Source organism: Scomber scombrus, chromosome 18 (genome assembly GCF_963691925.1).
Source record: "Scomber scombrus chromosome 18, fScoSco1.1, whole genome shotgun sequence".
Taxonomy (NCBI): domain Eukaryota; kingdom Metazoa; phylum Chordata; class Actinopteri; order Scombriformes; family Scombridae; genus Scomber; species Scomber scombrus.
The window spans coordinates 14,515,262-14,526,934 of NC_084987.1; the positions used below are offsets into that span (position 1 = coordinate 14,515,262).

General features: G+C 34.6%; 1 protein-coding gene across 1 annotated transcript; it reads left to right on the forward strand.

The window, feature by feature from the left end:
- The first annotated feature begins 447 nt into the window (after positions 1–447).
- On the forward strand, positions 448–11,388 carry LOC133999938 (nuclear GTPase SLIP-GC-like). Its single transcript, XM_062439287.1, has 18 exons — positions 448–514; positions 862–974; positions 1,825–1,858; positions 2,573–2,666; positions 3,678–3,894; positions 4,001–4,225; positions 4,378–4,563; positions 5,282–5,457; positions 6,945–7,002; positions 7,114–7,210; positions 7,388–7,509; positions 8,464–8,634; positions 8,730–8,890; positions 8,991–9,108; positions 10,508–10,616; positions 10,728–10,861; positions 11,071–11,152; positions 11,306–11,388. The coding sequence occupies exons 1-18, from the start codon at positions 448–450 to the stop codon at positions 11,386–11,388; spliced, it is 2,247 nt and encodes a 748-aa protein (XP_062295271.1).
- The last annotated feature ends 285 nt before the right edge of the window (positions 11,389–11,673 follow it).

Consider the following 11,673-nt stretch of genomic DNA (forward strand, 5'->3'; position numbering starts at 1 on the left):
CTTTACCGCCAGCATGCATTAAAGTGTAGCTTTTTCTGGAGGCACCAAAGTCCAACACTGCAATTGTGGCCAACTTTTACAAAGGTTAGGCTTACAGTAAGACACACAAGTGAGAAAAGAGAGCAGCTACAGAACAGAGACTGATTAGCTAGTCTTTAGTTTAAGTTTGTTGTTTGTAGATTTCCACCTACCTGTTGGCTACAAATTCCTGAGCCTATGCCCAACATTTATGGCAGAGGAGTACTAGTGATTATGATTTCAGAGGTATCGAAACTACACAATGCCATCATAAGTTTCTGATTTGAGTCTGCCTTTATCAATTTTATGATTCATTATTTCCCAACAGTTATATGTTATTGATCATAAATGTCTCAAATAATGTCAAACAGTAATGACTGACTAAAGCATTATAATTATTTGTTTTTCTTTCAGTTGCTGTTCTCAGACATGGATGACTTTGTTTGTACCACACTGACTGAATGGGGTCTCAGCGAGTTGATAGAGAAATTTAAAGGTAAAGTATAACCTTGCTTCTTTGGCATGAGCTACCAATACTGAACAATCTAAATACTTACAGACAGAAAAGACTACACAATTATTCTTCTGTACATCACTGACATATTGAGTTAGTAAAAAAGAGGGTCTCAGTGCAAGCAGCTATGAAATCAAGATTTAGATGTGACTGAATAATAGTTAAAATATATGAAAAAAGAAATACAACCATACTAGTAGCTCTGATAAGCTCCTCTACAATCAAAAATGTAAAATGAATATCTCTGGCCACACATATTTCACTCCTAATGAAACAGATATCTGCATCTCTGGATGACTGAGATTCAACTGAATATTTTTTAATCACAGATGAAGAAATTGACCTAGAAAGTCTTCTGTGTCTCGATGATCAAGAAATCGCCAAACTGATTCCAAAAACGGGACCAAGGTCAAAATTCAAGGACAAACTCAAATCATTAAGGGTAAAGTTCTGCACTGTGTACATACTTCACACAAATGTATTTGGTCTCACAAGTTTCACCAGTGAAGATACATGGTATTACAATTTACAGGAGCATTTAATGATGTGTACAGAATTAAAATATCTCCCTGATAATCATAGCATTAATGAGAATCTTATGAATGCACTAGACATTTTCTTTACCATTATGGGTTTAAAACCAGTTTGCTGTGTCATTAGGGAGAGAAAAGCACAATGAATGAGGAAACAGTCAGTGATTCTACCGAAGTAAGTTCAAGACAGTTTTGTTTTATGATTTTTATTTCACTGTTCAGTTTTCTAGTTTCATTGAATTATCATATGCCGTTTATTGTATTATAATCATACACATATAATTTAAATAAAAAGAATGAAGAAGAAGCTGATCATGATGAGGTAAAGATTCACAAGCTTCTAATCAGGGATTGTGTCTCTCTTCTTCTTGCATTTGCATTTAATTTGTGTCAGGCAAATTTATTGGATCTTGGAAGAATTGTCTCAGTTGATCACAATGTTACGGTAGCTCTAAAAGGCAGCTTCACTTTTTTGTGTTAGTGTTTGTTGGTGTTATACTAACTTTGATCACAGAAGGACACAAGGGTAACACTATCTCATGCTCTAAATAGGACTGAAAGTATTCATGTTTCCTTCCTGGTGAGTTTTAATATCTCCATGTCTTCTATTAATTGGATCTCACTTGCCTTTCAGGGCTTCCGTACAATGTTGTTGACTGAAGAAACGTAGACTGTAGGGTGGTCATGACAGTTTAGATGCAATCAAAACTGCAAATCTCAGTGTGTAAATTGTAAAGATCTGCTTATGTCCATCTGCAGGTTTTGCCCTCTACCAGTGACACAACTGATAACGGTGAGAACACAGTATCTAATTAAATATCTGTTGTGTTCATTGATGTTTTCAATGGATACCATAAGGCAGTGATGTTTTTCTTTACCAAACAACTATACTGAAAACTAATTTTAATAATGTGAGAGGAGCATGCTTTAACTCTTTCTGGCTTATGTTTCAATGTAAAAAGAAAATCTATCAGGAAAGAGAAAGATGGCCGCTCAGTGTGAGTCAAGCAAATCAGAATCACCAGCTAAACGACGGCGTGACGCTGGTCTGGGATCATACTCAGGTATTTATAGTACTGTTCATACTGTTCATCAATGGAAATTTACTTGGTTAAAAACCTTTTCATATTGAAATTTCCATGGAAGCTTATTTGCTATACTTTATCTTACCTATGTTATAAATATATATGTTACACATATACCTATAACTCCTGTATATATATGTTATATATTTTGTAAATGTTAAACTGCAAGTGTACATAGCAACAATACTTAGCTAGCTACTGGTACAAAGCAAATATCTTAACAGTGGCCTTTTAATCCTGCTACCTTTTTATTGTTTTTGGTACGTTGCCATGGTATAAACCTGATGAAACACTCTGAAGCCCCCTAACTTCTACTAGATGTTTCTTTCCTTCATTTTTGTATATAAAAAAAATTAATTGTTCATTACCACTCAATGGATATACTGGTGCTGATTCCTGCTCACTTTATTTTCTATGAAAAGAACACAAAATATTGTCTGATGTGAGAAAGATCATGACAGATGTTCACAACGGAATATGTCAAAAAGACAACACAAGGCTCAATGCTTTCCTGAGGTAAGTATTTAATAAGTTTTCCATATTCTATGTTGTATGGACCTGGTTCCATCGCTGGCCAGGTCTAATTTAGCTTTGGTGGAAACTTTTTACTTCCTTTGTCAATTACAGACTCATTTTAAATGCACATAAGACAAAATGTATGGTTTTCATGCTGCCATTTACACTTTAAATGTAACTGTCACTTTTGTTCATTGTATGTATGGTCAACTATGCTTTTTCTTATCTAGCTGCTCTTTACTCAGGTTTTACAAGTCAAGTCTAACACAGTGTGTTGTGCATTATTGCTCATCATTGACAATCCCAGACATTGATAATGGTGACTTGAGAGACACATTTACTGATGTACAGAATGGCAATGCAGCTTGTCCAAATACTTAACACATTTCACTAAAAACAATCAGATTGAGACTTTTTGTTCTATTTAGGTAGAGGGATTACTGGATTGAGAGACAGCACAGTATTCAGTTTGAAAGAGATAAAAGTATATTTATGGGAAATATTGGACGTTGGTATCCCCCTTACATGTAGACACAGTGATGACTGTGACCCTATTTTGCACTTGACAGGACAGTAGCTTTAGAGATCAACACTGTTGTAATGCAAATCAATGTGTAAGATTTACTGAATGTGAAAACACTGTGCAGATTTACATTGCCTTTGCAAGCAAATCCAATAAATGCAACCATTTAATTCTAATAGATTATATTTGGTGTGAAACGCTGCTGTCAACAATGCTGCTCTGATCAGGCCCTTACTGTTACATGTATGTAGGGGATGTCATGCAACCTAATCCCAAAATGTGTTTATGATTTTGGACATACATATTTATTGATTATTATTATAAATGTTGATACTATATATAATGATTGACATTTGCCTGCATTTGCTTTGGACTTACACTTTAATACATTTTATGCGGGCTCTTCATCAATGGTTGTCTTGCTGAAGTTAAGAACTGTATTCTGTGTTTGTTTTTTTATTCAATTATCTCATATTTAAACCCAACAGGGATAAAATCGAGGTTTTAGAAAAAGACAAGAGGGAGCTGATTGGTGTCTTTGGTAAAACTGGGGCTGGAAAGAGTACCTTGATAAATGCCATCATTGGAGAGGAGAATCTTTTGCCCTCTGCTAGTGGCAGTGCATGTACCTCAGCCATGATTAAAGTGGAGGCAGACATGAAGAACCAAAAGTATGAAGCAGAAATTGACTTCATTACAAAAGAGGTAAAACAAGCTGCATATGTTCACAATAAGCCGGTTACTGCACAAACTGGGCTGTGACTTATATAAATATTATGTGGATATTGTGTGGTCTCACTTAACCTTCTAGGACTGGAGAGAAGAGTTGTGGACATTTGACAAGTTCTTTAAGGATATATCAGATCTGAAAAATAGAGATGATGGTGATGATGATGATGTATATCGTGAAAAGCTGTCAGCGCTATATGGAGAAGGATGGAAAGATAAATCTCCTGACGAGCTCATGGACAAAAAATATTTCAAAGAAATTCCAGAATTTCTGAGATCCGAGAAGAAGATGTTGACATGCAAATCAGTAAGTACAAAAAAAGAAATTAAAAAAGTTATACCTTACATTGTATCTATACTTCAAAGCACAATATATACAATCTAATTATGTTTGGTTTTGTTAAATTTGTTAAACAACCTAAAAATTAAAAGCAGTACATATGTTTCTGTTTATTGCAGGCTGCAGAGCTATCTGAAATTTTAATCAAATACACAAGAATAGAGGAAGATGAGAGGTGCTATTGGCCACTAGTGAAGTGTGTGACTGTTAAGGTGCCAAATAAAAAACTTCTTCAGCATGTCACACTGATTGATCTTCCTGGAAACGGAGACTGTAACAAGGCCAGAGATGGAATGTGGAAAGAAGTAATTATTTATTTAAATTGCTGTTTTGAAGTTTATTACTGTGCTACCTGGAAACTGTAATAAAGGTTATGATATTGTAACCCTATGTCTATAAGCACAGGCAGAACTCTCTACTGGACTCTATGGGCCTGAATTACTAAGTTCCCAAATAAAGGGTACTAAATTGCGTGTTGCAGTGCAACAGATTACACATTTGGTTAGTGTGCGTTTTGCGGGTGATCTACTAAGAATAACTGCATAAATAACAACAGATGGAGACAGCAGTATTTAAATGGAGCGTTTGGACAAGTGGAAAGCCTGCAAGCGCAAAATTAAAAAACTCTATATGGGAGAATATTTGTGACAAAGTCAATGCTGACAGTAAAACATTTAACACGGGTGAAAGAAAATCCGTCCTGTGCGTATTCTGTTATTGAGCCTCCATCTCCTCCTCTCCACAGTAACAGTGCAGTGCCCTTCAAGGTATTATTTATAGACCCAGTTAGTGTCAGAAAAATTACCTTTGAGTTTGGTAAATCACAGTGCGTTTACTTAGTAGGCATGTCCTGATTGGCCAGATATATACACATTTCAGTGGGTGATTGCGTTGGTGTGATTGGAGGACATTATTATCCATACAGTTCAGTAGAGGGAAGAGCCTGTGTGAGATAGAACATCATGTCATTACAAAACATTTATAAAACATATTCATAATTAACGTGCCATTATATGCCTTCAGCTTATTGCAAGGTGTTCAACAGTGTGGATTGTAACTGAAATGAATCGAGCAGCATCAGAGATAGAAGCCTGGGAGATCCTAGAAAGTGTCTGTGGCCTCATGGGAAATGGTGGACAGTGTCAGCAGATTCACTTTATCTGCACCAAGTCTGATGAAATAGGAGTTTTGAAACCATGGTAACCTGCAATTTAAGATACCAAAACATACATATGATATCCAAATATATGTCCAACTGCAAAACTTTGGTACACACAAAAAAACAGACCAAAAGAAAAAGGCAAAAAGGCAAAAACAAATTTGGCAAAATTGGCAAATATAGAAACATAAAGCACATGGAGACACACATTCACATAAGTACTCAAAAAGTGTTACAGCCACAGGATCTTTTATCAGATATGCAATACTTTTTTTCAATTCGAGTTTTCATGACATACTGAAAATCTCAAATTAAGGTTCTTCTTTGAATTAATTGTAATCTTTAAAATATCACAACACAGAATTTTAGCTTTTTTTTTTAGGTGTGTATACAGGTGTTGTTTTGTTAAAACTATTAAAGTAGTACAGTGAAGGTCTGTCAGCCTGGGAACCTGATGAATTTGCCAAATTCATGTTTTATTTGCTCTGGTAGATGAGTTAGGGTTAGCATTAGCAATTAGGGTGAGCAATGTGCAGTTAGTCAGGTGATGGTAGGCTAGAAGTCTATGGAGATACTCAGCAGAAATTACTTCCAGATTTGTTTATTTTCAATTCTGTCTGCAGTGTTTTGTATTTCATTGTTGAGTCTTGTTGAATCTGACTGATTGTAGGTTGAATGGAGCCCAGAGGACACAGGGTAGATCATTGAAGTTTTAACGATGGCATAGAGTGCTGGTTGGGGTGTTATGGAAACGTTTTCTCTTGTGTTTTATTGTCTCAAGATAATGTTTATTGTCCACTATTAGACCTATTCTGTCTTATGCCTGAGTGCAGAATGTGAGACTTGTCTTCTTTCTCTCGTGTGAGCATGAACAACTGTTTGCTCCCAGTAATGCTAACAAAGGCAAAGTTGTGATTTGGCCTTAAACCTTAAAAGTCAGCAGATAAAGACACTGGTGCAGATAGACTTATGAATGGACCAAGGGAAACTGTGTGTTAATTAAAAGACAACTTTTAAATTGGTGAATATGGGATGATTGTGGGATGGCTTCAGTCTAGCAAACTGGGGTATCCACATTTGCAAATTTGAACTGGTTATCACAGGAAAACTTGGAAAAACATCTTGCTCTCTACGAATTCATCTTTAAATTTCCACAACAACTGTGCTTTCTACTTTTGCATTACATGAATATTACTGTTTTCAAATGAGTGAATGTGTTTTCAATTTGCTTGTGTTTTCTGTATTTATATTTTTTGTATTTCATGTTTTCACGAAAAGCTCTTCAGCTGTCCTATGTTGGGTTATTTTAACTTTCATACATGACACTAATTAATTAATTTCAATATTTGAATGACAGACTAATTGCTTACAGGTTTGATGGAAAAAACCGGCAACTTTATCTACAGCAAAAGCCACAAAACAATAATTATGATAATGTAGGTTAGGTTGCCAAAAATACTGTATGATGCGCTATTTGATTGTATGACAATTGAATTAAGATTAAGTAATGTGAATCCTTTCTTACAGTTCAACAGATGAGATCCGTGTTATCAGAAAAAACAAAAATGAGAAAGCCAAGAAAAGAGTACAACGCAATTTCAACAAAAAAAGAGCTATTCAGGTGAGTTTTACAGAATGACACAACATTTAACACTGTATAAGACTCCCTTATAATCAAAACCTTTCTTTTTTTCAGAAACATTTTGAACAGGACCGTTTAACAGTGTTCATAGTGAGCTCCAAACAGTTTCTACTAAGAACACAGCAAGAAGAACAACAAGATGATGACAATGGTAAGTTTTTATACATGCGCTGAATGGCTTAAGTATATATTTTTGTATCAAACTATTACATTTACTGTTGTACTTTAAGATGAAAGTGCATTTGTCATCTAAAAAATGTAGACAATCAAATCGAGTATCTCAATATAAATATTTAATGTATAAACTCTGCCCTTTTTTCTTTTAAAGAAATACCCAAACTTCAGGAATTTCTGCGAGAGCTCAATGTCTGTCACTCAGAAAACTTAGCCTATGTCTCTGGAGCTTATGGGATTCTTTCTCTGATCGAAGGGGCCAGATCTGGACAAGTGGTAAGATGCAGTTAATTGGTAGTAAGAGCATCAGTAAAATAAAATGTTTATTCTACACCTGTGTTATTGGATTAGGCCAAGGAGGAGATGGGAGAAATAAATTCGAGTCTCTTAGTAGATTCCAGCAAGCATATGTATGCATATGCCTGAGTACAAGATGAGTTTATTCTGCCCTTACTTTTTGTCGGAAGAAAAACACATATTACACAAGAGCTTGTGAGGTTAAAATAGGGCCCAATGTGTCTTAAATATTTACAGTAAAGTAGTATATTATATAATATAAAAAATAATAAAAGTTCAAGTAAAGTACACCTAAAAATTAGGCAAAGCAATGTAAAATCAAATGGTAAAAGTGCATGTAATTTGTTAATGACAGGATGATTTCCTAAAGTTTGGTTGTTTCAGAGAGGTTGCATGACCAAAGTATCTAGAATGAAAACAAGGCTTGAAAAGTGTCTGAATGGCATTTTGTGGCAATGACAAGTGCGACTGTCAGCTTGGATTGGTTACAAAAGATTTCAATGACAAGTTTGCAAAAAGGGTTATCTGTTTCACATTTGCAAATGTAAACAATACAAAATCATAAAAGATTGAGATAGTTAAAAATGAATTTAAGAAGAAGATGAAATACTACACTTGTTTAAAATCAACATAATATAAGACATTTACAAGATGCTTCCTGGATTTGCAGAGAATGTGTACATGTAACCTCTTCATAATGTTTATCTCCAGTTGTACTCTTTTGAAGCAACCCCCCATAAGCTATCAAGCCAAACATTACCCTATGATTTTAGTAAAATATTTATTACATATAATGTAGTGTTTTTGGTCAACATATTCCTGAAGTTAATGTAATTTAAAAAAGTGAATACTGTTTGAAATAGATCCCAATAATGTGGAACTTATAGCTTCATATACTGTTATTTACTTTGAATGTGTCCTGCTGGATTGCAGACTGGCAGAAATGGAGAAGTGTGCACAGACCTTGAAGAAAGCATGAAGCATCAATTTGATCAAATCAGAAAACCCATTGAAGATGCTTATGAGGCTTTTGAAAAATGCCTTAGTGAAGGGGTTAAAAAATCTGAAGATTCATGTAAAAATACCCTGCATACCTTATATCCAGTAAGTACTGCTTATGAGAAGTAGTTTTACAACTAATTTTGAACTTCTTATGAATATGTTAACTGTTCTGAAAAATGATTCTGTTTTTGTTTCAGAGAGGTAAAAAAGCTGGTAGTGCTTTTCACAAGACACTGAAGTGTGTAGTAGTGAACAATGGTGTCCACAAGACAGTAAAAAAGAAACAAATCAATCTCAATGCAATGTTAGCTTCAAGTCTGACGGACTGCATTGATGAGGAATTCAAGAAGACCTTCCCGTAAGAAATGTGTTGATACAGACATATAGACCTATTATTTGAGCATTTTGGCTATAATATCATATTTAAGTATAATAACATTGTTATAACTAATTTTCAGAAATGGCAAAAGATGTGACCCATTCAACGGGGTCATCAGCGAGTTTTCACTTCACACAGAGAAGCTGATTAAAAAGTATGAAGATCTTAAACTGCAACTGACATTCCTCAAAACAGAGGTAAAAACATGAGGATCATTTTATCCTATCCTTATCCTTTATTTAAAAGGGAAAAGATGGATTAAAATGATGGTTGTGCTACTTGAGCATTGCATTATGCAAGTCTAATACCAAAAGTTGAAATTCAATGTCTGATTTAACACACTGTTTTAATTCTACACAGATAGGTGGTATTTTAATAAAAATGGTGCATTGATGCCATTTTTCCTGCCAACCATTTACCATGTGTAAATAACCAATTACCTATGTCTCAGGGACGGCTGTGGTTCCATAGGTAAAGAGGGTCATCCACCAATCAGGATGTTGATGGTTCGATCCCCAACTCCTCCTGTCCACATGTCGAAGCTTAGTGTGTGCAAGACTATGGAAGATTTCTGAATCAGCATTCTGAATTTTAACCCTCTTCCATACATGAGACAGACAATACATATTTGCATAATTTTTGCCAAATGAGTATTTGAAAAAAGTTGTAACTCCTCACCTAAAAAGTGAAAAGTCGGCCTTCAAAGAAATCTTTAACAGTGTTTTAAATCAGTTATTTTTAAAGGATTTAAAAGAAATAAAGACAGATAGCTCTGCATTTCCTCTGCACCAATTAACTTCTCCCTAATGGTAAAATGGCCAATGGTTGAAGCTAATGGCTTACCCTTGTCCATTATTAAGCCAAGAGTCTAATTTAAGAGGCAATGAAAAGTTGTTCTCCCAATGAAAACAATAACGACAGGTCTCGTCAGCAAATACCCTATAACAACATGATGTTTACTTTCTATATATCCTGTGATGCCCATATACATTTGAACTCTTATCAAGTGTAACAGGTGATATAATGTGACGCTGTTCTATAGCCACAAAGTCTACAAATTGGTGAAATAGGGTTGGTTTGAAGGGTCAGCAAAATCTTATAGTTTGATATAGAGGTAGTTGTTAGTGTAACCATGATGATAGTGGTCCCTTAACCTTAACTAAAAGGAAACCACAATATTTTTCTAAGCTTTCTAACCCTAACCAATTTTTTTTTTACCCAAAACATAATCTTTCCCTGATATGACAATTGGAATAAGACTCAACATTAAAGAATAATTAAACACAGAAACTGTGACACGTTAAATATTCATTGTAGGCCTTTATATGGAAAATGTTATCAATGTTATAAATGCTTACAAAATTGAAAACATTAAAAACTGGAGTTAAATGCTACATTTCTGGCCGCTGCAAACAGCACCTGCTCCATTTGATAACATACCCAAATTTTGGGCCTAAGACCTAAGTGGACAAAGATATTTATACCCCTAATAGGTTCAGGAAAAATTTCTAAAAAGAAAAGAGAAAATCTCATGAATCTCATTTCTATTATTGCTATCTTTATACACATGTTGATTCTCTGTGTTCTCTCTATAAGGAAAACAAAATTAAGACAGAACTCCACAACATTATCCGGGACAAAAAGAAAACCATCTACAGCAGTCTGACGGAGTCAATCAAGAACAGCATGCAACAGTGCTATGATAGTAAGTTAAAAAAAAACATGACATTTCCAGCCTGACACTATACTAATGTTTACATTTATTGTGATTGTGCAGAAAAATGTATTTGGATAACAATTTTCTGTTTTATTGTAGCGGCAGCTCAGTTTAAAGGAGAGGGCTCGCTGAACAAGATGAAGCAGACAATTGAGAATCATGTGCGTGATTCAAAGAACACCATGTTTGAGACAGCTAAAGCTGTTATGTTGACCCAGCTGAATGAGTTGAAGGTTTGTCATACTTTATAATACAAAATAAAGTGATGATATAGTGAAAAAAAAAGTTATTGTTATTAGTCTAAGTCACAAACATATAGATGAACATTTAGGTATTTTATCCAAGATGCCCTCTAAACACATATTTAAACAGTTAATTCTCACATGATTCAATACATTTTACAGAAGAAATATTTGTCTGTCTGATTTTGTTGCTGAATTAGGACACCATCCTCAAGAAACTGGAGGAAACTATGCAGAAATCAATTAAACTGTCCCTCAGTAGCGTTGATGGCACACTGCCAGGTAAAGGGAACATATTAAAATGAAAAGTTATGTAAATGACTAGAAGTTGTCTAAATAATTTATTGAAATTAAGTCAATACATTTCCAATAATGGGATTAATAATGCTTTATATAATGTGTTTTGTTTGATTTGTTTTTTTCGTTTTGTTTTAGATGTTACAGAGGAGCTAAAGATGGTGAATAAATACAACACTTACTTGATGGCCTCAATTGTAGAGACATCGCTGATGAGGTAAAATCTTAGCTAAAATAATGTTCTCAAAGAAAATCTGTAAACAAGCCTGCAGATTGTATTGCAGTCAGTGAGAGCTTAAATGTGATCTCCTTTTCAATTACGGTTTAGATCTCAAAAACTGTAACTTCTGGGGGTTACATGTTTGTGCTTCATGCTTTTACTTTGGAGTTGAAATGCCCAAAAAATTCAAAACGATTCACAATGCATAACATTCACAATTCACAATTTACTTGGGTCTGGTCTAAATCCTGTTTTGTTTTATATTTTATCTCAAACTGTGTGTCCT

Coding starts and splice junctions, on each gene's coding strand:
- LOC133999938 (XM_062439287.1), top strand. CDS start 448: ATGGATGACTTTGTTTGTACCACACTGACTGAATGGGGTCTCAGCGAG. Junction 515..861: donor GTTGATAGAGAAATTTAAAG/GTAAAGTATAAC, acceptor TTTTAATCACAG/ATGAAGAAATTGACCTAGAA. Junction 10,617..10,727: donor CATGCAACAGTGCTATGATA/GTAAGTTAAAAA, acceptor GTTTTATTGTAG/CGGCAGCTCAGTTTAAAGGA.